This window comes from Medicago sativa, chromosome 6, assembly GCF_051527215.1.
Source record: "Medicago sativa cultivar Bolivia chromosome 6, Bolivia_mono, whole genome shotgun sequence".
Lineage (NCBI taxonomy): Eukaryota > Viridiplantae > Streptophyta > Magnoliopsida > Fabales > Fabaceae > Medicago > Medicago sativa.
The window spans coordinates 88,499,837-88,524,555 of record NC_140754.1 but is presented as its reverse complement, the minus strand read 5'-3'; the positions used below and the strand labels follow the sequence as shown (position 1 = coordinate 88,524,555).

Here is a 24,719-nt window from a genome sequence, read left to right as displayed (position 1 = left end):
GAATAAAAATATTGCATGAAAGCGAACGACATCTAAAAGCTAAAATTTAAGGTAAAAAAATGACAGTAAAAAACTAACAAAAAAAATCACCATAATATTGGATCTTTTGTGGAAACCTACAATGAGTTGCATCATCACATTAGATATATGGGTCACCTTAATTACCTATATGTTGGTCAACATCTACTTTTGCACACAATATGAAAGTTTTACTCTCAACTGATAAATTAACATCTTTTCATTAAGTGTCACAGTCTCCGTATATGTGATCCACCACCAAGAACCGCTCCCCCACAATGTTGAACCGGGATATGATATCATCGTTGAACCTTCCTGGGGAGACAACAATGGTGTGGATTGACGCATTGGAGAAAGAACTGCCACACAAGTGAGAATGATACTTCATCTTCATCCAAAATTTTAAGGCTATGAGTCTTTTTTTTCAATTTATTTGTTGCTCAACCTTCACTATTTTATACAATGTTTGACTTTAATCGGCGCATGATATATCATAATGTTCTATAACTAATTTCTAGCCCGTGCTTGGCACGGGTGTGGATTGACGCATTGGAGAAAGAACTGCCACACAAGTGACAATGATACTTCATCTTCATCCAAAATTTTAAGGCTATGAGTTTTTTTTTCCAATTTATTTGTTGCTCAACCTTCACTATTTTATACAATGTTTGACTTTAATCGGCGCATGATACATCATAATGTTCTATAACTAATTTCTAGCCCGTGCTTGGCACGGGTGTCCATATTAGAAGTTTAACCCACACATGACACATTAACATATTTCTCTTAAGTGTGAGACTCTTTGTGCCTGTCATCTGATGAGATAGCCAAATAAGTTCAAAGAAACAACATGATAAAAATTATGGGTTGGTGACGGTTTCATCATATAAGGATATTTTTGTTCCATTTGTTCATGCAAAGAGAGAAAGTAAATTAGAAAAATAAAGAAAATGAAAAAGTAATTTGAACCTGATATCAATGATAAGGGAAGACTTTAAGGAGTGTGAGTTTTACCTATAAGAGTGTATGGAATAATGAGTTGCTATTAATTTTATGAATTTGTTGAAGGAGTTGGACAATATTGGGTAATTATGCTACCAAAATATTATACTCATTTATAGAATGCTAAATCAATTTAAAATGTCTAATAAACATTTATTTCTAAGGATAATAAACATATATTTTGTCAATTCAGCAGCTCACGTATATATTTTTTCATTGTCTGGTCCCACTAAAGATCAACAATGAAATATATCGAAACAATAGATGTTTAATAAAATAAAATTGAATGATATACAAAAGCTAAAATTTAAGATAAATAACTAAACTAATGATGCCTAAAAACTAACCAAATAAATCATCGTAATATTAAGACTTATGTGGGAGCGCACATTGAATTGTATCATCATATTCGGCTAAGAGTAACCACATAAGGGAGATTGACATCACATCGTTATTCATATAGTCTTAAAACATTAGGTATATGGATCATCTCACTTTCAAAGTCTTAAAACATTAGGTATATGGGTCATCTCACTTACATACCGCTCAACATCTCCTCTTGCATCCAATTTAAAATTTTAACTCACTTGACACATTAACATCACTCCACTAAGTGTTGAACTCTCCGTGTGCGTGTTCCACCACCAAGAACCATTTCCGCTCTCCAACAATGTTGAACCGAGATATGATACAGCTGTTGGGTCTTCTGGAGGACTCAATACTGCTGTGGATCGACATATTGAAGAAAGAGCAACCACACAAGTTCGAATGATACACCATCTTCTTCCAAAATTTTAAGGCTTAGGTATGAGATTTTTCACTTAATTTTGGTTCCACTTCTACTCTTCTATCCAATGTTGAGCTTTAAGTGACACTTGATAAATCACAATATTCTCTACCTTGACTATAACAAAATTCTAGCCCGTGCTTGGCACGGGTCTACATACTAGTAAGGTTCAAAAAGAAAACTCAATCAAAAACAACAACAAAAAAATTAAGAAAGCATATTTTCCCCTTATACCTCCCTTAAAAGTCCTCAAAATCTTTTTTTAACCAATTTTGACTTTGTCTTGATTTCACAATTCAAATGTGTAAACACTCACGTTAATTCTTTTTATGACTTTTTATAACTCCAAATTCCTAAATTCGAATGTGGAAAATCCTACTTCAATTTTTTTTCCAAGATTTTTTACACATCTGAATTGTACAATTGAACTCATCTCGTCTAGCTTATGTGATTTAAATGACTAAATTTATAAAAAATAGTACATGAAAAGTGATATTTAAATAACTAAAATACGATAATTTTAGAACCACGTATAAAAATACATCTAAACAAAAGTTAATTTGATTAAAAGAGAGAATTTTATTATTTTTTTGAGGAAATTATTATTATTATTATTATTATTATTATTATTATTATTATTATTATTATTATTATTTTGTTTTGTCAAAAAAAAATTGTTAAATTGACAACCTTATACAAATTAGGGTTAATTAAGTAAATAGTCCTTATAAATATTCAGAATTTTGTTTTTAGTCCCTATAAAATTTTCCATTAGCATTTTTAGTCCCTATAAAAAATTTTCATCAGCAATTTTAGTCCTTGTCAAAATTTCCATCAACATTTTTTGTCCCTAAAATGCTTAAGGAAAATGTCACAGGAACTAAAAAGTGTGTTTTTATTTTGTAGGGACTAAAAACAAAACAATGAATATTTTTAGGGACTACAAACTTAATTAACCCTACAAATTAAGTAGGGTGACAAACCACTTTTTGGTTGTCTAAATAATTTTCTCAAAAGGGATCCTACAAATTAAGTAGGGTGACAAACCACTTTTTGGTTGTCTAAATAACTTTTCTCAAAGGGATAAAACCGTCAAAATAGCATTCAAAAAGTAATAAAGCACAAACAAAAACCCAACTTACTTGACCCGAACCAGTATAAACAAAACGAAAGAGAAGTGCAAACAGTGTAAAACAAAAAACAAGAACAACACAAAAAGCATAACAAAACGGCACCGTATAAACCCTTTCTCTCGTTTCACCTTCAATTTCAAGTTCAATCTCTCTGTAAACCCTAAAACCCTAATTTCTTCAATCAATCCAATGTCACCACGCACCGACGATTACGAACAAGAAAACACCGACCATTCCCTCTCCGCCACCTCCTCCGATGACGACGACGATGGTCTCAAAGATGACATGGCAGCTCTCGCACGCGCTTGTAGATTCACCGCCGATGAAGACGAAATTGAAGAAGTAGAAGATCCGCTTTTATCCACCGGTGACGCTATTGCCCCTTTCACCTCCACTGCCACCGCCAATGAGGATTCTGACCCCGATGATGACATAGAATGTCTCAAGAGAGTTCAGAGTCTCTACAAACCTACGGGGAATTCTGTTCCTTCGCCGGTGCCGATGATAGCTGCTGCGGGTGATGATGATGAGGATGATGAAGATGATTTTGAAACTGTTCGCGCTATTTTCAAACGGTTTTCTGCTTATGATGGAGGTTGGTTAAGTAATATTTGTTATAAAATTTTGAATTTTTCTTTGAATTCAAACGGTTTTCTGCTTATGATGGAGGTTGGTTAAGTAATATTTGTTATAAAATTTTGAATTTTTCTTTGAAATTTGAAAATTTGGTTGTGAGTTTGTTTGTTTTTGGTTAGGGTTAATGTGTTTTGAAGAAAAAAGATGCAGCTTGTGGGTTAATCTTTGAAATTTTTAATTTTTTAGCTAATGTGTTTTGAAGATAAAAGATGCAGCTTGTGGGTTAAGTAATCTATGAAATTTTGTTTTTTTAGTCTATTTGTTTGTTTTGGTTTAGGGTTAATGCATAGGAAAAAACAACGTAGCTTAAGTAATCTTTGAAAAACTGTAATTTTGTTTTTGTTTATGTGTGTAGTGATTGGAGCTGAACATTGTTTGATTTTGGTTTTCTGTTAATTAATGCGTTTTTGGGAAGTATATTTGAGCTGGGTATGTGAAAAAAGCTATATTTTTGAAACATAGGGTCTGTTTGTTTGATACGGAATATAGAAAAAGCGATTTTCATACTCAATAAGTTAGAGATTGATTTTAAAAATGTTCAGAAGCTGTTTTGAGTTTGTTAATCGGAATGAGCATCCATTTTTTTTTTTTTACAAAATAAATTCAGTTATATAAAAAAATGATTTTCTTATAAGCTACTAAAAACAACTTTTCTTTGATGCAGTTTTTAGAATTTTTTTTTTACTTTTGGATTCTCATTTTCATGAAAATCTATAACAAATGGGCTCATAATGAAAAAAATATATAGTTTTTAATTTTTTGTGGTTCATGTGTGTGGTAATTGAAGCTTAACATTGTTTTGTTTTTGTTTTCTGTTAATGCTTGCGTTTTGGCCAAGAATATTTGAGTTGTGTAGGGTAAAAATGGAGATTATCTTTTTGAAAAAAAAAATCAGAAAACATGCAGTTTTTTTTTTTGCACCGAATGATTGACATGAATAACAAGAGTCCATAGTTATGGAGCTTGGTAGTGCTTTTCTCAAAAATGTCTTTCTGATGTCATTTATTTTTGATAAAAAGCTTGCCATAGTGACAAATATCTGGTTTCATTGAAGGTGGAAAGGAAGCATGGGAAGAGGGGGATCAGGCCTCGAGTTTAATGGATGAGCAGGATGTTGGCAAGAGCTCCATCTCTGACAACTCTGATGCCGGTGAATTGTGTCCTGATTCTCAAGACCCTGAGAATGACAGCAAGTTGAAATTGATTAAGCCATGCAGTGCTGACGAGACTTGTAAAAATGATGCGGGCTTGGCTTCTCAATTACCGAAGAAAAGGTCAAGCTTTCCTCCATCGGCCCAAGCTTTTATTGATGCGGTCAAGAAGAATAGAGCTCTCCAGAAATTTCTTAGAAGTAAGTTAATTGAAATTGAAGCAAAAATTGGGGAAAACAAAAAGATAAGGGACAATGTTAAACTCCTTAAGGATTTCCAGGTTTCATGCATTAGAAAAACGGGAAGTGCTTTTTCACTGAGAACAGACCCGCGTGTGCAGTTAATATCATCCAAAAAGTCTTCTGCATCAAATAAATCAAAGGTTGGTAGTGTAATGCTTCTATATTTCTGTGAACTCTAGTCCGAATTGTTATTCATATTGATATTGATGTTCATTCATTGTGATTTCATGGTCTCTATTCAGGAATTTGTTTGTTTATAATGTGCTATATGACTGAATAATATTGCTCAAGATTTTCCTTCGTTTGAAACGTAATTTTGTAAATCACAACTGTAGCTAATGTCTGTTTTGTTAGATGCTAATGTTATCTCCATATAGTCATTGGATTTAAATGGGTAATATATATTGAATAAGAGAGATGTTGGGTTCTCTCTTTACGTTCTTTGATTAGATTTGTAAAAAGTAGTCTTTCCCTATTATGGTATTGTGTCTGGGTGTCTGTCTTTTGGGCAGCTTGAGGGCTTCAAATTTGTTGCAACAATCTTTCCTAGTTAGTGGCTTAACCCAATATTAAACTACAATGAACTAGTACAAAGACCAAGATAAATTAGACATAAGTATAGCATTTGTGACATTCTTGGTATTGTCACTGTATGTATTGGTTGGTAATCCTTGATTTGTTTTTCTTTTGGCAGAGCCATAATAAGAAAGCATCTGCAATGTGTTATGGCCCAGATGAGAATTCTCGTGTTGCTAACTATAAGATGGTATTGGAAAGATTTCCGCTTTCATTGACCAAGAAAAAATGGTCGGATAAGGAAAGGGAGAATCTTTCGAAGGGAATTAAGCAACAATTCCAAGAAACGTTGCTTCAAATTTCAGTAGATAGAATGAGGTAATAACAGTTTTTTTATTTTGTTAAACGTACCATTTGGACCTTTGTCATTGCAACCCTTTCCAGTATTGAGTACTGATTTTATTCTTCAATGTATTTACTTCACAGTTCAGAGTGTTTACCTGGAGATGCAAATGACATGGATAACCTTATTGAATCAGTTAAAGGTATTGAAATCACACCAGAGAGGATTAGAGAATTTTTACCTAAAGTTAATTGGGATCGATTGGCTTCTATGTATGCCACTGGCCGTACTGGTGCTGAATGTGAATCAAGGTATGTATTTCTTAATTGGTGAATTCTGTTTTCCTATGCAAGCAAAGATAGTTATTGATGATAAAGCTTTGTGCTTCATGTTTTTATTATTGCGCCATGCTCATGCTTCATATCATATCTTGTCTTATGATCCCTGTTATTTAGATACCGTGGTTTGAACATTTGTAAGGATATTTTATATATTTAATAGATGACTGACGCTAACATAGAGTTTGAAGCTAGTGAAAGAAAATATGAAGATAGTACTGTGATTTATTCGCATGTATGCCAGTTTACTTTTTGTTTGGGTGGGGGAGATCATGACTAGATGTAAGATTCATATTAAATTGAATTAGGATCCTGCTTAGGATGATGTGTATACGAATATTCCATACCTGTTTGATAAATTAGGTTTGGGTATTAAAGGTGCTCCATCAATCCCATACCATACCTGTAGGGAGGATCAACTTGTCTCTTGCTGTGCACGTTTGATGTGTTTTCAGATGCTTCATTATCAGTGTTATATTATTTGTATATTCAACACAGTTCTTTGACTATTGTTTCGTGTTTACTGCCTTTCTTTGAAGAATTTCTTCCTGGACGTTGCAGACATCTATGACGATCACAATCACAGACAGTTTATCCTTTTTGGTTTACCATAAGGGTTCAAGATCAACGTAGATCATGCAGGTGGGACTGTACATGAACTGATTTTTAAAATGGCGGTGCTTAACATGTCTGTGATGATTGCCATCACAGATGTCTGTGACACTCCTTTCTTGAATCGAATGTAGACCATAGAATAACATTTGTGTGAATGGATGGATTCTGATACATATACTTGACTAATTCTTTTAATATTCGCAACCATAGGTGGTTGAATTGTGAAGACCCTTTGATCAACCATGGCCCATGGACTTCTGAAGAGGATAAATCTCTTTTGATGATTGTCCAAGAGAAGGGTATCAGGAACTGGTTTGACATTGCTGTATCATTGGCCACAAACAGGCTTCCATTTCAATGCTTGGCACGATTTCAAAGGAGCTTAAATCCTTCGATTATAAATAGTGAATGGACTGGGGAAGAAGATGCTCAACTTCGTGATGCTGTTGCATGCTTTGGTCAGTGTGATTGGCAGTCTGTAGCTACGTATTTAGAACGGCGGACGGGAACCCAGTGCTCGAATAGGTTGGTTCACTCTTTGATTTAATTTTGTACTACATACATGTTTAGAATTTTTTGCATTTTGCTAGTGATTAGTAATTCAATATCTGAAATCAGAACAATGTTTAGAACAATTTTTGCATTTCTCTTAAATTAACAATGTGCATGTTATATGCTAGTTCAAAGCCAATTCATAAGTATTTCATTTACAACTGTTGATGAATTAAAATAATTTATTTTTTCACGGGAAAGTCATGTGGCCTCACAGGTGTAAGTGACTAACAAATAATAATTAGATTTCAGCTCAGGTTAATTTAAACCTCAACTGCTTCACTTCTTTTCTTATATAGTAGTATGGTTGGAAGATTGAGAAAAGTATTATGCCACTCCACCTAAAGCTTCAAGTGTTTAACATTCTTTTAGCAACACAAAAAACAGTCATCTAGCCCGTTGTATGAGTTGTTGATTTACATTCTGGTTTTATCTGAGAGTGGTTACAACTTTTAGATGGAGACGTTTTGTTTTCCCCATCCCAAGCTGCTATGTATTGAATGAATTGCTTCATGTAGAAATTATTGTGCCCTCCTAGAGGACAGATGCTAGTCTCTTGAGGCCGTGCATTTTTTTTTTTGCCTTGATTACCACATGCATCTTAAACTCCATTTGGAATAGGCTTAACCCCCCAAATCCTCCTTATATTTCGCTTTCATGGTTGCTAAATGTAAATATAAAAATATAAAACGAGAATGATATGCGTATTCTTGATAATGAAATGACATGGTTAGTAATTAACATAGCCTGATCACTTATATAAAAAACTGAAACAGGATCACCCTAAATTGGCATGAATGTTAAGTACATTGGAGAACAGGAGTTGTTTTTTGTATGCTGCTGAATTTTGTCTGCTAATGCAACAAATCATAATTTATGCAGATGGAAAAAATCAATTTGTCCTGTGAGGAAAGGGACCTTTACCCCTGAGGAGGACGAACGCCTTACTGTAGCGGTCATGCTGTTTGGACGGAAATGGAAGCAAATAGCCAAATATGTTCCTGGCCGTATCCAATCTCAGTGTAGGGACAGGTATTGCATTCTATTATAAACATTTTGGCAACAGAGTTTTTATGGTTTAGACTTCTTGTAATTCTTGAGCATTTTTATGGCAGATACCTTAATAGTTTGGACCCTTCTTTGAAATGGAGTGAATGGACTAAAGAAGAGGATTCAAGATTAGAAGCTGCAATCACCAAATATGGATGTTGCTGGTCTAAGGTTGCTGAAGATGTGACTCCCCGCACTGATTGTCAATGCCGGAAGTACGCTTCTAGTATTAACTTCTTTGATGAAAATCTTTGTTTTAAAAATCTTTCAGTTTTATGTTACCCATACCTATATATGTTTGTTTCATTGGTCAGGAGATGGATGGTGTTACATCCTGAACAAGCTCTTCTGCTTAAAGAAGCAAAAAAGAAGCAAAGGTCTCAGCTTTCCAGGAACTTTGTCGATCGAGAATCTGAACGGCCCGTCCTTCCAGTGAATGACTTAATTCCTTCACAAATGGTAGTTCCACCATCTGATGTTGGTGCTGAAAATCTCCGAAGGAAGCGGAAGAGAAAGTCAAGGTACATTCTCTTTAAACTTCTCTTTCATTGATTGTTAACAGCATAGTTATATGATGATGCCAGCTTTGTTAGAATTATTATTGTTCCAGTAAATTGTACTGGCCATTTAGTGTAGTGATTTTTGCTATAGGTGTACCTTTGTTTTTTAATTCCCACTCATTTCTTGCAGTCACCAGAAAGAGAGGTCCAAAAAACATGCAAAAGAGACTGGGCTTTGTCCTGAGGAAGTACAAGATGCAGATCCCAAGAAAGAGAGGCCTAAAAGACATGCAAAAAAGAAGGTACCATTTTGTCCTGAGGAACAAGATAAAGTTCCAAAGAAAGAGAAGCCTAAAAGACATTCAAAAAAGGCTCGGATTTGTCCTGAGGAAGTACAATTTATAGCAGCATATAGTGATAAGATGAAGACTTCTGATCGAGGTGTTCCATTGTCTGAGCAAAGCGATGTTCTCAATAATATGAGATCTAAAAGACGTGCTAAAAAGGGTCGAATTCATCTCAAGGAAGTAGAGAAGAATATAGCATTTAGTGACAAGGTCAAGACCTGTAGCAAGAGTTCAGAAAGTCAAGATGGAGACGACATCACACTTGCATGCTGGCGCGACAAATTAAAGAAGAAACTATCTAAAGGTACCAAAAATGCGAGCCAGACTTCGTCTTTCTCTAGGACAAAAATTGTATCTAAGCAGGTTGGAAATCAAATCCAATCTAATGAGCAAGACGGATTGTCTCTTACATGTGTTACTGGTGGAACTAAAGATTTGTTAATCCAAACAGAAGTTGATTCTAGTGAACAAGTGAGAAAACCAGAAGGTGAAAATGCAGCTAGAAAACCAGAGGATGCACATAATATGAATGGTGATGGCAATGATAAGCCTCTTCAGGTCTATGTGAGAAGGAAAACAAAGAAATGGAGCGAAGATACTGAAGGATGCCGTGCTTGTTCTCCTTCCAAATTGAAAAAGGGATCTATGTTACTCAATGGAAACAAGTCAACCATCATTTCTGACGGCAGTGAACCATCCATGTCAAAAGTTGTTGTAGAGGAGACTGTTTTACATGGCGGTGTGGCTGAAGCTGAACCATCAAACATCAATGTCGTTGAAGAGGAGACTGATCTGCATGGTGGTGCTGCTCATGCTGAACCCACAGACATCAACATGGAAGAAAATGATGACGACCTTCCTCTTTCCACCTTGCAAAACAAGATAAGGAGACGAAAAAGACGGCACACCATTAGGAAATAAAGTTGTTGCTCATGATCCAATTCATGTGGGTTGGTATACCTGTTTATTTTCCAAATCATAGGTATGTAAAAATACCAAACAGTTTATTTAAACATGTGCTCGGAAATTGTGGAATGGCTAAGCTATATCATAAGGGAATACTAGATGGGTACTTTCCAACCCAATATAGCCACCATGATCATGATTTTGACCCAGATTGCCTGTAGTAGAAAAAAGCTCATGGCCTGAATTGTTCATGACTGGCAACCGCAGGAATCTGAATTAGAAGAGGGCATAGTTCAAGGTATAGTGAGTTATGAGATTTAAGAAGCATGCCAATGGAATTTTGTTGAGCTTTGGCCTGTATAGGCACGTTTTCGGCCTAGCCCGATATATGCATGCTATTTGGCCGCTAGAATTCTGTAATCTTGAATTATAAGTTACAATTTTATTAGTTACAACTTACAATACACTAACAAACTTTGCGCAACTATATGCATGCATGTGATAGTTTTGCCATCACAAATATAATCAAAGTGGACATCAAACTTGCCAGACTTCGGGAATCCGGGTCATTATTCAACTGTTATGTAGACAAGTTGGTTTGCGTTTGATTTTTAAAACATTGTTACTGTGAAAATATAAGACATTGGATACGTGCAAAAGTTACTCGTGATAAAGTAAGTATGTTCTACGGATGATTGCAGATAATTATTCGTATAACTAAGTACATGCATAGGATTTAAAGTAGATTGGTACAACACTGGAATTTTTTTATATATTTCAGACAATTTGAGGGAGAGGAAAAGGAAAAGGGAAAATGACGTTGCTTTTTTTAGCTCAACATTCATTTTTGAAACAAATTATGAAACATTGTTGCCCATACACTTTTTTTGTTAACAAATTATGAAACATTGTTGCACTTATAGTCTATACAACCAACCTCCCCATTTAAATAGTTAAATTTCTTTTGCATAATTATGTACCGATAATATTTAATCTCTAAAGTATTCCATTTCAATGTTATTTTTACTGTTTTACTTTTGCAAACTTTTGTTGTTTAAACTCTATAATGTCAGTAATATAACGGTTTTGTATATGTTTTGATGACGTTCATTCCATTTTATATCACCAGCTCTTCCTATTTCCCTCTCTTTAAGTTGGGGGTAAGCATCCACAATGGAGATATTCATTTTTTTTTTTACTTAAATTGATCTCACGTGTACACATCCCTCACTCAATTCCTTCAATCCAGATCACACAAATTTTTTAAATAGGATCCACTAATCAACTATCAATAACTTTATAGCATTACATTTCAATTTTTTAATGTTAAAAAGTGTAGATCTCACTTAAGATTGGAGGTCTTAAGTAAGACCCCAACAAATTTTCTCCCCAATCATGTACCTAATAGGGATCAAGTCTTAAATGTTTAAGACTTTCTCATTGTGGATGCTAAGAGCATCAGCAACGCTGGTTCTACATACAGTTCTTAAAATACAAGAACATACGATGGACTAACTATTTGAAAGTAATGTGGTCTAAATAAGTAATGGAATGAAATCTCTAAAAAAACCTTTTGAAAGTATGTGGTCCAAATAAAAAATAAAGGTCAAACACTAGTTAGATACTGCCTTGAATTCATGTACAAGCAAAATATGATAGTTGAAAAGTTGATGTAGATGGACTAGCTATTTTTAACCACGTATATCTGCTTTTGAAGTTTGAACTATCAATGTTGTTTATATTTCATTTTAAAGAAAGGGGCGCATTAATTCTGCTAGTAATTTATAATTACTATTCTCAATAGGAATAGTTTAGTTACGGCTGGTGAAGATTGAAACAAACTGATAACCAATCACAACACCATTATAAAAATTAAAATTAAAATTGGAAATTGGGGAAAAGATGGAAGCATCCTTGAAATCTGTTAAGAACATGGTTGAAGGAACTTTTTACGAATATGAATTAAATTTAACAACATAGGTATAATAATTAGATGTAACAACATATCATTAGATACAAACGTACAATAATTTTATAACGTACAATAATTTTTTAATACACTCTATGTATAATAATTAAACTCATAATAGTAAAGCAGTATTGAATTACTAATAGCTGAGATTCACTACATTGACCAAGAATAATGTTGTCTGTCTTTTTGTCGTTAGGCTAGCTGAATAGTGAATACCCCTCTCCCATATAGATTACGGTAGATTTGATTCCTCTCTTCATCTTTTTTTTTTCTTGTTTTGACCGTCCACGTAGGAAAGAATATTATTTTTTATTACATTTTTATTTTATTTTTTGATACATCGTAGAAAAGAGTATAATAATTTGGACTTTGATAGAAAGTTAAATAAATTTTTAACAATGGTTATTTGATGAATGCGCTCATAAACTTTTCAAAAGTCTTCGATCAATCCGGTCAAAAAAATTTATGGATATTTTCTAAGTAAATATTTGTTTTTAATTACGAACAATTTGAGAGAATTATTGAACAATCAACCAGTTATATTAATCATAAATTAAATTTAGATTTTTCGGAACAATTTTTGTTTAACGAAAATTTGTTAACCACTTAAATTTAATAACTTCATTTTTTGTTCTTTCTTTGATTTATTTAATATGAAAATATATTTTTTTTTAGATAAGATTTCATTTCTATCCTTATGGACTAAATATTATTTGCATATTTAATATGTCGCTGACAATATCCTATCAACCAGCCTGATTATGTTGTTGAAAATATTATTTGTGAAGTTGAACGTCGCAACGATATTAAAGGCACTATGATATGCACATGTGCACCAACTATCTCCCACCTCGTCTTTGCAAATGATTGTTTTCTAATTTTTAGAGCCTATGAAAGAGAGACGGTTGTTATGAAAAACATTTTGACTTCTTATTAAGCGGCTTCGGAGCAAGCCATTAATTTACAAAAATCAGAATTTTTGGAGCCGCAACACTTCAGATGATCTCAATAATCTCATTGACCCTACTCTTGGTATTCGTCAAGTGTTAGGTACTGGTAAATGTCTTGGTTTGCCGTCTATGATGGGAGAAGTAAACATGCAACCTTTAAGTTTATTAAGGATCACATATGGAGTAAAATCAGTTATTGGAGTAGTAAGGGTATCTCACAAGCAGGTCGGAGATTATTATTAAATTGGTCTTGCAGTCTATTTCTTCATACGTGATGAGTGTCTTCCTTTTTCTAGGATCACTTATTAATGAGATTAAGAAAATGATGAAATCCTTCTAGTGGGGCCATAGTTCATCAAATTTGCAAGGTTTACACTGGATGTCATGGAAAAGACTCTCCACGCCTAAGATTTAAATTTTTGGTGGTATGGGTTTTAAGAGTTTTAAGGCGTTTAACATGGCTATGGTTGGTAAGCAGGCTTGGAAGTTGGTTTCTAATCTAGATTCTCTCATTACCCGAGTACTCAAAGCTAAATATTTTCCTCGGGGTGATTATTATGGAGCTGTTATTGGACATAATCCCAGGTATGTTTGGCACAACATCAAGAGTGTAAGAGATGTGATTCAAAACGGATTTAATGGAGCATAGGTACAGGAGAAAGAATATCAATTTGGGACCATCATTGGCTCCGAAATGCTGAATGTAACATCCCAATTTTTATTTTATTATTATTTTAGTTGCTTATTATTTATTTGTTTATTTGATGTGTTTGAATTTTTGGGTCAATTGGTTTTTATTAGAGATTAAGGAGTAAAAGAGTATTTTGGTAATTTAGAAGTGGATAATATTTTTATGAAGTTAGTAGAAACTTTGAGGAATTAAGAGAATAGAAGTGAATGGTAAAAAGAGGGTTTAAGTAAAGTAAATGTGTAGTGTTCTTTTTATGAGGAAGAGTAATGACTATTGAGATTATTTATGTAATTTACTTGGTTTAATAGCGGGTATGGATATCCGCGGGTGTGGATACCATTAAATCCGCATCCGTATCAATTAATTAGCGGGTAGTTAAAAAATCCGTTTATTTTATCCATGGATATCTATTAAGGTATCCTCTCCGTGCCCGTGATGGATTTTATCCGCGGATATCCACGGATGCGGATTTTTTTGCCATCCCAAGGTAACATAACCTTGATATCCAAAATGGTACCACATGCATATAGAGTCGAGTATAGCATTGCATGCATGTGAGTCTATGTGGAAGTTGTGTATTAGACTATGTGCATCTATGTGAAAGATGTGTACATGACTATGTGTGTCCTTGTGGTAGTTGTGTGATTTGGCGATGGTGATGAAGTGTGAATGATATGTATTCGACTTGGTGATAAATTGATGATGTGAATACTTGTTATATTCTTGTGATGATGACTTGAGAGTTTGTTGTATCTATTTAATTAGTTGAATGATAATACATGAGAATATGATATTTATTAAGATGAATATGTGTATTTGTATGATGTCGTGATCTTAATACTATACTACCATTCGTATTTCCTTTATGTTGAACATATATCTCATCCTTGTGGTGTAGACTTGCATGTTGAGGACGCTTAGTCGATGTGAGTTATCGAGGACGGCTTCGTGCCTACTTGTCTTTTTATGCTTTGATTTCGGGGTCGTGTCTATTGGTGCTCTGATTAAGATGTTGGGGATTTTTATTTATGTTCAGATTTATGTTTGAGGAACCACTGAGTTCATATTGATGATGTATGTGAGATTTGATATATGACTTTATGTTGTTTGAGATGTTATTTATGTTGTGACTGATTATTTACATGATTAAATGTGTTGATTTTGAATTTATGAAGAGTAACACCTTGATATGCTCTTATAATTATTGAATTATTTTATTTAAATTAGTAATGTGGGGTTCAAGGGTGTTACACTGAACGCATCTTGCCAACCATTGATCAACATTTGTAGTGGCCACATATTACTGTTTCAAACTTGTTGGTCACACATCAGAAGCAATGGAAAACGGAGCTAATCAGTGGTTTCTTTGACAATAATACATCTAGAAGTATGTTTAATACTCCGCTTTCATCACTAACTCATGATTTGCCTACTTGAAGGTTTGAGAAGAATGGTGGTTATTCGGTTAGGATTGAATATAGGGACATTATGAATAATAATTTGGAAGCTTTACAACATCGTGTGCAAGGGAATTGGAGTTGTGTTTGGAAGTTAAAGTTGTCGCCGAAGGTGAAGAACTTTTTGTGGAGAGCTTGCCTACGAGAGTTCTGTTACAAACAAAAGGTGTTCGGTCCCCCAATCAGTGTGCGTGTGTAAAGACTTGGTTGAAAATAATCTTCATCTCTTCTTCTTGTGTAGCAAAAGTGTGCTTTGATGGCTGTTTCGATCCTGATGTAAGTTTTTCGACAAATGTGTTTTCTATTTTACAACATCTTGATCAACAACATAAGCAAATCTTTGGTGTGACCCTCTGGAGCATTTGGAAGCATAGGAACAACAAGGCATGGAATAATGTTATTGAATATGCTCCATCTATTTGTGAACGATCAAGTTCCCTTCTCACTAGCTGGATGACTGCCTAAACCATGCACAATCATGCTCCTAGACAAGCTAACATTCACGGTGTGCTACAATGACAAAAGCCAAGCTCCATAAGGTATAAATGTAATGTATATGTTTCCTTTTCTCATCTGCTGAATAAAGTTGGAATTAGCATGTGTATTCGGGATGAAAAGGGGCAATTTGTGCTTGCCAAAATAGAATGGTTGGCTCCACTTCTTGATGTGGACTTGGGGGAGGCTTTAGGATTGTTATCAGCCCTCAGGTGGGTTCGTGACCTTTAGCTGGGTGTTTTGGACTTTTAGATTGATTCCAAAACTGTGATGGATAGTCTCTATGATAGTAAAAGCGACATTTCTAATTATAGTGCAGTGATTAATGATTGTAGACACGTGTTAGCTTATGATCTAGTAACCTCTGATGTTAGGTTCATTAGGAGACAAGTCAAATAAGTCGTTCATGGTTTAGCAAGGATGGCTCTGTGTCATACTAGTTTACGTATTCATATTAGGATTCCATCTTGTATCTCTACTATTATTCTAAATCAAATACATTAAGTCATTTCGTGCTCTCAAATTGACCACAACATTGTGTGCTATTTCATCATAATTTCCCCGTATATCTTCTTATTGCGGAGATAGAAGCAACAACTCACCAACAAGGTAACTAAATATGGAGGAAGTACCTTAGTCCTTTATAATATTATTTTTAAAAATAGACAATATTTAAAAAGTTGTTTAGAGAAAATGGATAAAAATGGATAGCTTTACTCCTCGAAACAATCCCAGTAAAAGGCAAACAGAGACTTAAAATAAAAGTGAATATGTATTTTTGAGGGACTTAATTTGAAAGCTCTTGATTTATTGACACTAAAAACATATTTAACTGTAAATTTGAACATTTTATTTTTTGTTAGTATAATACATTGCATTAATTTTTTTTTTTTTTGACAAATAAGATATTGCTTGTTGATTTTAATTTTTTCGAAACAATATTATTATTTTAATTTAATTTGTATTCTACTATGTCATATGTTTCAAGCAAAATTGATAATTTTCATTCTGTAATATTAATTTTTAGTATATTTTATATTATATCTTCTAAGAAACCTATTTTTTCCGTCTTTGTTAATATTAATAAAATATTACAATTATATTTTAGATATTCAAAAACTCATCCAAATAAAACCGCATTTAATTGGACTAGATCGAATCTTGTGTGGTTTTTTTTTTTTAGGAGTAGATACCAACATATCCAAACTACACTCTAAACACTCTTTATTCACATATGATTACACTGACACATATTTTGTATGAATGTTATACAGATAAGGGGATAAGTGAACGCTCTGCTAGGGTTTTTACCTACCATGAGTGTCGTCCCCCCTTTTCAATTTTATATCCATTGCCAAATTTGTTTACTTGTTGATTCACTGCCTAGCTTTCGGTGGCTTTTGAATCAAACATTAATTGAGTGTGCTTCTTCCAATTGGTATCGTGTAGGTTTCTTTCCACTGTTTTGGAAATTGTTCACGTGGAAGTAATTCATTTACGTGGTTCTCCTTCTGAAATTAACCTACTGTTTGATTTCGATCCCAACTGCCATGTTCGAATGGCAGGCTGAGATGTCTGTTTCGACAGCGCCCCAAAGGCTGCGAAGGTTGTCACACTGCCCCCACTAGTTGCTTCTCCGGTGATTTCGTTTGCACAGGCTTTGAGAGCTTCAACCAAGGCTGTTTCTAACGATAATTTACCTTAACCTTTGATTCGAGGTGAAAGAGTTAGCATCAGGATTACGCATAATATCTATGAAAAAGGAATGGTTGTTTGTAAGACAAATTTGCGAGGTAGGCTTGTTCTGAACAAAGGAGACAAGCCTTACGCGACCAAATAAATTCAGTCGAAACTCCAAAAACTTTGGAAGACAACAGGAGCATGGAGTGTGATGTCTTTAGGAAGAGGGTGCTATGAATTTTTCTTTGCAACAGAGATGGGTATGCGTACGGTCTGGGCTGCGGGCACGGTCAGCTTGAAGTCGTGTGTCCTTCGACTGTTTGAGTGGTCCAAAGATTTTAATATGCATACTCAACGCAACACACATGCTCAGGTGTGGATTTGATTGCTTGAATTGCCTCATGAGTATTGGATGGAGCGCACACTCCGAGAGATTGCCAGTGCGATTGGTACACCTCTTTTGATTGACAACGCGACGACCAAGCGCTGGTTTGGTCACTATGCACGTATTCTGGTTGATATGCATTTCTCTCGCAAGCTCTTTCATGAAATTGTGGTCTAAAGGGAAGGGATTCCTTTACATTTGAAATGGCCAATGAATGGTTACCGGATTTTTGTTCTCACTGTCAGAATATAGGTCATGATGTCACTGCTTGCAGACGGCTTTATCCTAGGAAGGAAACAACAACAACTAAGGAGAAAATTGTGCAGGGGAAGAAGCAAGTCCCTGCAAAGAAGGTTACTTGGGTACCAATAAAAGATAATCCATCTGGCATTGGTTCCTCTGTAGGTTTTGGCTCCTCAAAAGAAAATGACTCAGTACCGATAAATGTAGATGAGGAAACGGAAGCAGTCCCACAACAATCAATGAATTCAGATGTTCCCGTTCAGAAAACAATTGAGGCCGCATCTTTGGAGGAAGAAACGGAAACTGTCCCACATCCGCACCAATCCACAAATTCAGATATTCCAGTTCAAATACCAATTGAGGCCGCATCTTTGGAGGCTACCTTGAAGATGGATGCAGCGTCCCAATCCCAAGGTGACGATACTATTGACCACACAGAATACATCCCGGTTGTAACACCGACAATTATGGTAACTCCTATTTCTCATTGTCATGCTATTACTAATAATACTTTAGCATACAACTTGAGAATGTATCTGATGAGATAGCTAGAAATGATTTGGAGGAGAACCAAGAGCATGTTTTATTCTCAGTCAAGGAAAAAACATTAGATGTCAATAGTATTGTGGCGCCGGATGGTGCTCCTATAGACCCGGTGCTGCAAAAAGACTTACATTTTATGCAAACTTGGCTGGCAAAGGCTGTTGTGAATGAGGTGCCATTTAAAGAGGTAGTTTCAAAGTCTCAGAAGAAAAAAAAATTGGAAATGGCTTCATACAAAACCCGCTCTCAAGGTCCTCTTCCTCCGTTTAAATGAATATTATTTTTTGAAACATCCGGGGGGGATTGGTAATAATGATTCCAGGCGTGATACTACATGGTTCACTTTGTTGCCTTCTTCTTTGTTGGCGGATTTTGCTAGGGAAGGGAATGGGATGCCTAATTATAGATTTTCTTAGCTAGTCTGATCCCTTGTTTTTCCTGTATATTTTTATTTTTCTTTTGAGGGTTTTGGCCTAGTCCCCCCTTATTGTAAATATTTTTCCCTTTTTTTTTTTAATAATATTACATATTGGAAAGGCGGTAGAGGATGGGGGCTTCTGTTGGGTGCCAACCTAGTTGGGATGCTTCAGATTCTCCTAGATGCCTGACCTTTCTCTTGGCCTTATTGAAAAAAATGTTATACAGATAAACAACTAAAATGAGTGCACATAACTTTTAAATGTTTGATAGTAATGATAAGTTTGTATTTACAATAATAAATTAAAATCTTACTCTCAAAATAAAAGATTAAATAAAGATCTTCTTTAACAATCTCGATATATATATATATATATATATATATATATATATATATATATATATATATATATATATATATATATATATATATATATATATATGGGGTTTGCTACAATAGACCCACCTCTTTTCATGAAGGTCTATTTTAGCAAGGTGCACCCTTTTCTTTAGACACAAATACCCCTAATTTTGCTTTTTGAGAAAGAGAAAAGGAAGGGACAAAGGTGTAGTTTTGTTTTAATCATTAATGTTTTTATTTATTTTTTATGATCTTCTCTCTCTCAATTTCTCTCTCCTTCGATTCCCCTTTGGTTTCCTCTGTACTTCCTCCATTTTTTCCATTCTCACATTGTTAATTCTTAGATAATAAGGAATCAAACATAGAAAAACGAAGAAAAACGTTAAGCTCACAATGTTGTTTCATAGCTTCTTTGATAAAAGCCACAGACCTTTGTTTTGCTTGAAAGAATTTGATAAAATGAAGTAGTTTCTTGATCTCTTCATTCATTCTTCAACAACAATCACCATCATAACACTTACTCACTTAGATCTATGGATTCAAAAAATTGTGAATTTGATTCAAAAAATTGTGAGTTTGAAGACCATCTTATGGTTTCCCTTACTTTTTTACTTGTGAGTTTGATTCAAAAAAATTGGATTTTTTCACTTGTGAGTTTGATTCAAAAAATTGGATTAAGGTATGTTAATGTTTTGAAATTTTTGTTATGGATTCAACTGGGTTTCAAGGAATTTTGTTTATGCAGTGTGCTTTGTGATTAGGAAAAAAATTGTGTTGAAGGTGGCGATGGTAACTGGAAAGTCCATGAAAAAGAATGGAAGAAGAATAGAAAAAGGGGATCGACGGATGGAATGAAAGAGAGTCAGAGAGAAATGAGAAGAACACCAAAAAAAAGAGATAAAAAAACATTAGCAATTTCAGTAAAAAAAATAAAAACATTAATGACTAAAACAAAATTACACCTTTGTCCCTTCCTTTTCTCTTTCTCAAAAAGCAAAATTAGGGGTATTTGTGTCTAAAGAAAAAGGTGCACCTTGCTAAAATAGACCTTCATGAAAAGAGGTGGGTCTATTGTAGCAAACCCCTATATATATATATATATATATATATATATATATATATATATATATATATATATATATATATATATATATATATATAAAGATCGTTTCAAATTTGAGTAAAAGAAACGGTCTCAATAAGTATTAAAAGTCACAATATTTTGAAATGAACAAATATAGTAGTTATTAAACTCTCAATATTTTTTATTTTTTGTGTGGATATCACATAAACATACTTCTATTTATATTACATCCTAGAAAAGAAAAATAATAAAACTTATCACCATTTTATGACAACTTCTATTTACTCCAATGGACACAACTTTTCAACTAATTTCAACTAAAAAAAGTCAGTCAAAAAAAATAAATATCTTTCTTTCTTTTTGACCTTTCATTAGCCTATAAAAAATATCCATTACCAACCAAAAGTCACACATTTGTGAACTCTCAAAAATCTCTTTCTCTTGCTTTTTAATTTTTCTTGTTTGTGTTAGGTTGTGTAAGTTCAGTCAAAAAAAAAAAATATGTTATTCCAATTCAATCAATTCCCTCCATGACTAAGAACAACATGGAAATCATTTCCTTTTTGCTACAACTCATTGACGCTGATGTTGGTGTCAGTGGACAACAACATGTAAAAGCTTTTTACGCCAGGTTGATTGCTAAATTTATAGTCTATGATAGTTTGTTATTTCCTTCTTTTTTGTATATAATAGTATCGTATCTAATGTCGGTGTTTGTGTATCGTAAAAAGCACCGTATGATAAACATGTATTTATGCATAATTTATATTTCTGTGTATTGTATTTGATGTCAGCGTTTGTGTTTGATCTTCACAGCTTCAAATTATGGAGTAAATTCTAATGAGCTTCAATATACTATCCTTCGAGCATACAACATTGTGTGGTAGAAAGGTAAATATTTAAGTTTCTCGACCAACTAATTTAAGATTCAATTTTTCATGTGTGCATATAAAAAATATATATATGTTTAGAAATACAAATATTTTCACTTTTTTTTTTTGAAAAAAGAGTGTGCAACTAGTGCTAAGACCATCCCCATTGGGAGGGTCTTAACTATTTACGACCCGGTACCTATTAGGTACCCCCAATAGGGAGAATCTTTTTCAGGGTCTTATTTAAGACCCCCACTTTTAAGCGGCACCCACACTCTTTTAATATTAAAAAATTGAAATATAATGATATAAAGTTACTGATAGTTGATTAGTGGGTCTCATTTAAGAACTTTATGTGAGATATGGGTTGAAGTGATTGAGTAAGTACCACTATTAAAAAATTATAAATAAGTGATGTGTACACGTGGGACCCATTTAAGAACCCAAAAATGGGTGTCTCCATTGTGAATGCTCTAAGACACCAATATGTATATAAACAAAAGATAATTACAACGAGGGGACCAAACCAAAACTCTCTTAAAAGATAATTACAAATATTTTAACTGAATTTTAGATATCTCAAATAATTAGTCTTAGCGATTATACACAAGAATACTTTGTTTAACCCATGAAAAAAGATTTGTTGGATGAACATTTCCCTGTAATAATCAATTTGATTTTTTTTATCAAGTAGCCTATTGGATAAAAATTCACCTCTTAAGATGAATAAGTAGGTGTGTGGAGTAAGAACCCCAACCCTTGATATTTTTTTAAGAAACCAAACAAGCCAACTAAAATTGTTCTGACCACTGCATATATTATGCAATGTCCCTACCAGCTGAACTAAGTTCATAGGCACATAAACAATTTAATTTAATTCCTACAATAAATAATAATTATTATAGAAGAGTAAACTAATAATTAAAAATTAAATATTAATTTCATATATCAACTCTTATATAAATTATAGTTATATCATATAATTAGTCTTTCTGATTATACATAGGAATACCTTGGTTAACAAAAAAAAAAAGCCCTTTAAAAGATTATTTATTTGTAATAAAAAATTATGAATCATAATAAAATAACCAATTGAGAATAAACAATTAATAAATCTTGTCTAAACAAAATAATCAATAAATAAATATTAATTCCAATAAAAAAATAACAACTCCCTACCAACTGAGTTAAGCTCACGAGGACATATATTAATTAATATAATACTAATGTTTAATAGTAAATCAAAAGATAAAGATTTAATATTCATAAATACTATATAGCACACTATCTTTCTGAGTTAATTACAAGATAAAGATTCAATATTCATAAATCTACGCTATATATAAAAAAAAATACTCCCTCCGTTTCAAAATGAGTGTCACTTTAGCAAAAAAAAAAAAATTCAAAATGAATGTCACTTTCACTTTCCAATGCAATAATAACTTTTTCTTTTCAATTATACCCTCCAATTAATACTCTGCACACTCTTTCCAAAGTATTACTTTTAAAACTAACCAATAGCTAATAAGGATAATTTGGTAAAATAACCATTCTCTTTTTTTTTAATCATTGCATTTCTTAATATGTTTGTAAACACCTAAAACGACACTCATTTTGAAACGGAGGGAGTAGCATGTTTTGCCTTTTTGGATTAACTTTTTCTCTTTCTAAAATTACCGTCAACTTTCAATACAAATAACACATGTAACAAATAGATAAGAGTAAATTCAAATATTAAAATAAAAGTGTAACAGACACGATATGAGTATATATGTGTCCGATTTTTTCCTTTATCCTTTAAAAAATGTATCAATCTAGATGACTATATCTATACTTACTTTTTCATTATCCCAATTATACCCATAAATATCTTTTTCTATAATAAAGATTGTTGTTGGTGTCATTAAAAAATAAGAGCTTAGATTTTTTTTTTTGTTATATTGTTGGTGTCATTGAAATGAATAATCATGGTTAGTTTGATTTGTTATAATTTGAAAGCAAAAAGTATTTATATTTTTACTTTTAATCAAAATCAAAATTTCTTAAAAAAATACCGTTCATAATTTTCAAACGTTAGCGCAATAAAAAGAGCGTTATTATAAACATGTCCTTCTTTCCGCTCTTTTTATTGCTTAAACATTTGAAAATTATGAATAGTTTTTTTTATGGAATTTTGATTTTGGTTGAAACTAAAGATATAAATGTTTGTTGCTTTAAAATTATAACAAATCAAACTAACCATGATTAACTATTTCAATGACAACAACAATATAACAAAATAATATAATCTAAATTCTTATTTTTTTAATGACATCAACAACAATCTTTATTATAGAAAAAGTTGTTTAAGGGTATTATTATTAGGATAATGAAAAAGTAAGTATAGATATACTCGTCTAGTTTGTTACACGTTTTAAAGGATAAAGGAAAAAAAATTGGACATTTATATATTTATATCGTTTGTTACACTTTTATTTTAATATTTGAATTTACTTTTATTTATTTGTTATATATGTTATTTATATAGAAAATTGAGGATAATTTTGAAAAGGTAAAAAGTTAGCCCAAAAGATCCGAAACATACTATTTTCTTTATATATAGTATAGATGATAATGACATTTTTATCTTTTGATTAACAGTTAAATAATAATTTTTTTAGGAGAACTGTTAAATAATATTCTATTACTTAAGGCAAATGATACTAAATTTTTTATGCACTAAGGAAAATTATATTATATCATATTAGATTTTATTATATTTAGAGAAAATTACAATTACCTCCCTTGAGGTTTTATTAAATAACACTCACACCCCCTCTAGTTTGAAAAAAAAACATTTACCTCCCTCATGTTTACTCTCTTGGTCACCGATACAAGTAATTGAAGCAAAATCCATTGTAGTTCCCCAAATTACAGCATTGCAACATGAGTTAAAAAAGATAGTATTTTTATATTGATAGATTCATAAATCAATTTGTCATAACAAAATAAATCAGTTAGTTGAATAAAGATTGCTATCGAGAAATTTATATTTGTTGTCATGTGCTTTAGTTATATTTTCTGAGTCGGATTTTCTTTCAAAATTTAGAGATTCATCTTTTTAATTGGATCCATTGTAGTTCCCCAAATTACAGCATTGCAACATGAGTTAAAAAAGATAGTATTTTTATATTGATAGATTCATAAATCAATTTGTCATAACAAAATAAATCAGTTAGTTGAATAAAGATTGCTATCGAGAAATTTATATTTGTTGTCATGTGCTTTAGTTATATTTTCTGAGTCGGATTTTCTTTCAAAATTTAGAGATTCATCTTTTTAATTGGATCCATTGTAGTTCCCCAAATTACAGCATTGCAACATGAGTTAAAAAAGATAGTATTTTTATATTGATAGATTCATAAATCAATTTGTCATAACAAAATAAATCAGT

General features: G+C 32.8%; 2 protein-coding genes across 3 annotated transcripts; both read left to right on the top strand.

Moving 5' to 3' along the window:
- Positions 1-2,995: 2,995 nt before the first annotated feature.
- Positions 2,996-10,713, top strand: MYB4R1 (myb domain protein 4r1). 2 transcript variants are annotated; one of them, XM_085719642.1, is made up of 9 exons: positions 2,996-3,535; positions 4,631-5,109; positions 5,664-5,863; positions 5,972-6,139; positions 6,992-7,306; positions 8,216-8,365; positions 8,449-8,598; positions 8,698-8,904; positions 9,074-10,713. In XM_085719642.1, the coding sequence occupies exons 1-9, from the start codon at positions 3,130-3,132 to the stop codon at positions 10,149-10,151; spliced, it is 3,153 nt and encodes a 1,050-aa protein (XP_085575768.1). In that variant the 5' UTR covers positions 2,996-3,129; the 3' UTR covers positions 10,152-10,713. The 2 variants fall into 2 exon arrangements, with proteins under 2 accessions (XP_085575768.1, XP_085575769.1); XM_085719643.1 differs by lacking the exon at positions 2,996-3,535 and adding an exon at positions 3,588-3,609.
- Positions 10,714-17,969: 7,256 nt separating this feature from the next.
- LOC146917938 (uncharacterized) lies at positions 17,970-18,826 on the top strand. Its single transcript, XM_085721958.1, has 2 exons — positions 17,970-18,479; positions 18,539-18,826. Exons 1-2 carry the CDS (start codon positions 17,970-17,972, stop codon positions 18,824-18,826), a joined length of 798 nt encoding a protein of 265 aa, XP_085578084.1.
- The last annotated feature ends 5,893 nt before the right edge of the window (positions 18,827-24,719 follow it).

Coding starts and splice junctions, on each gene's coding strand:
- MYB4R1 (XM_085719642.1), top strand. CDS start 3,130: ATGTCACCACGCACCGACGATTACGAACAAGAAAACACCGACCATTCC. Junction 8,366..8,448: donor CAATCTCAGTGTAGGGACAG/GTATTGCATTCT, acceptor TTTTTATGGCAG/ATACCTTAATAGTTTGGACC. Junction 8,905..9,073: donor AAGCGGAAGAGAAAGTCAAG/GTACATTCTCTT, acceptor CATTTCTTGCAG/TCACCAGAAAGAGAGGTCCA.
- LOC146917938 (XM_085721958.1), top strand. CDS start 17,970: ATGGCCAATGAATGGTTACCGGATTTTTGTTCTCACTGTCAGAATATA. Junction 18,480..18,538: donor TTGTAACACCGACAATTATG/GTAACTCCTATT, acceptor ATACAACTTGAG/AATGTATCTGATGAGATAGC.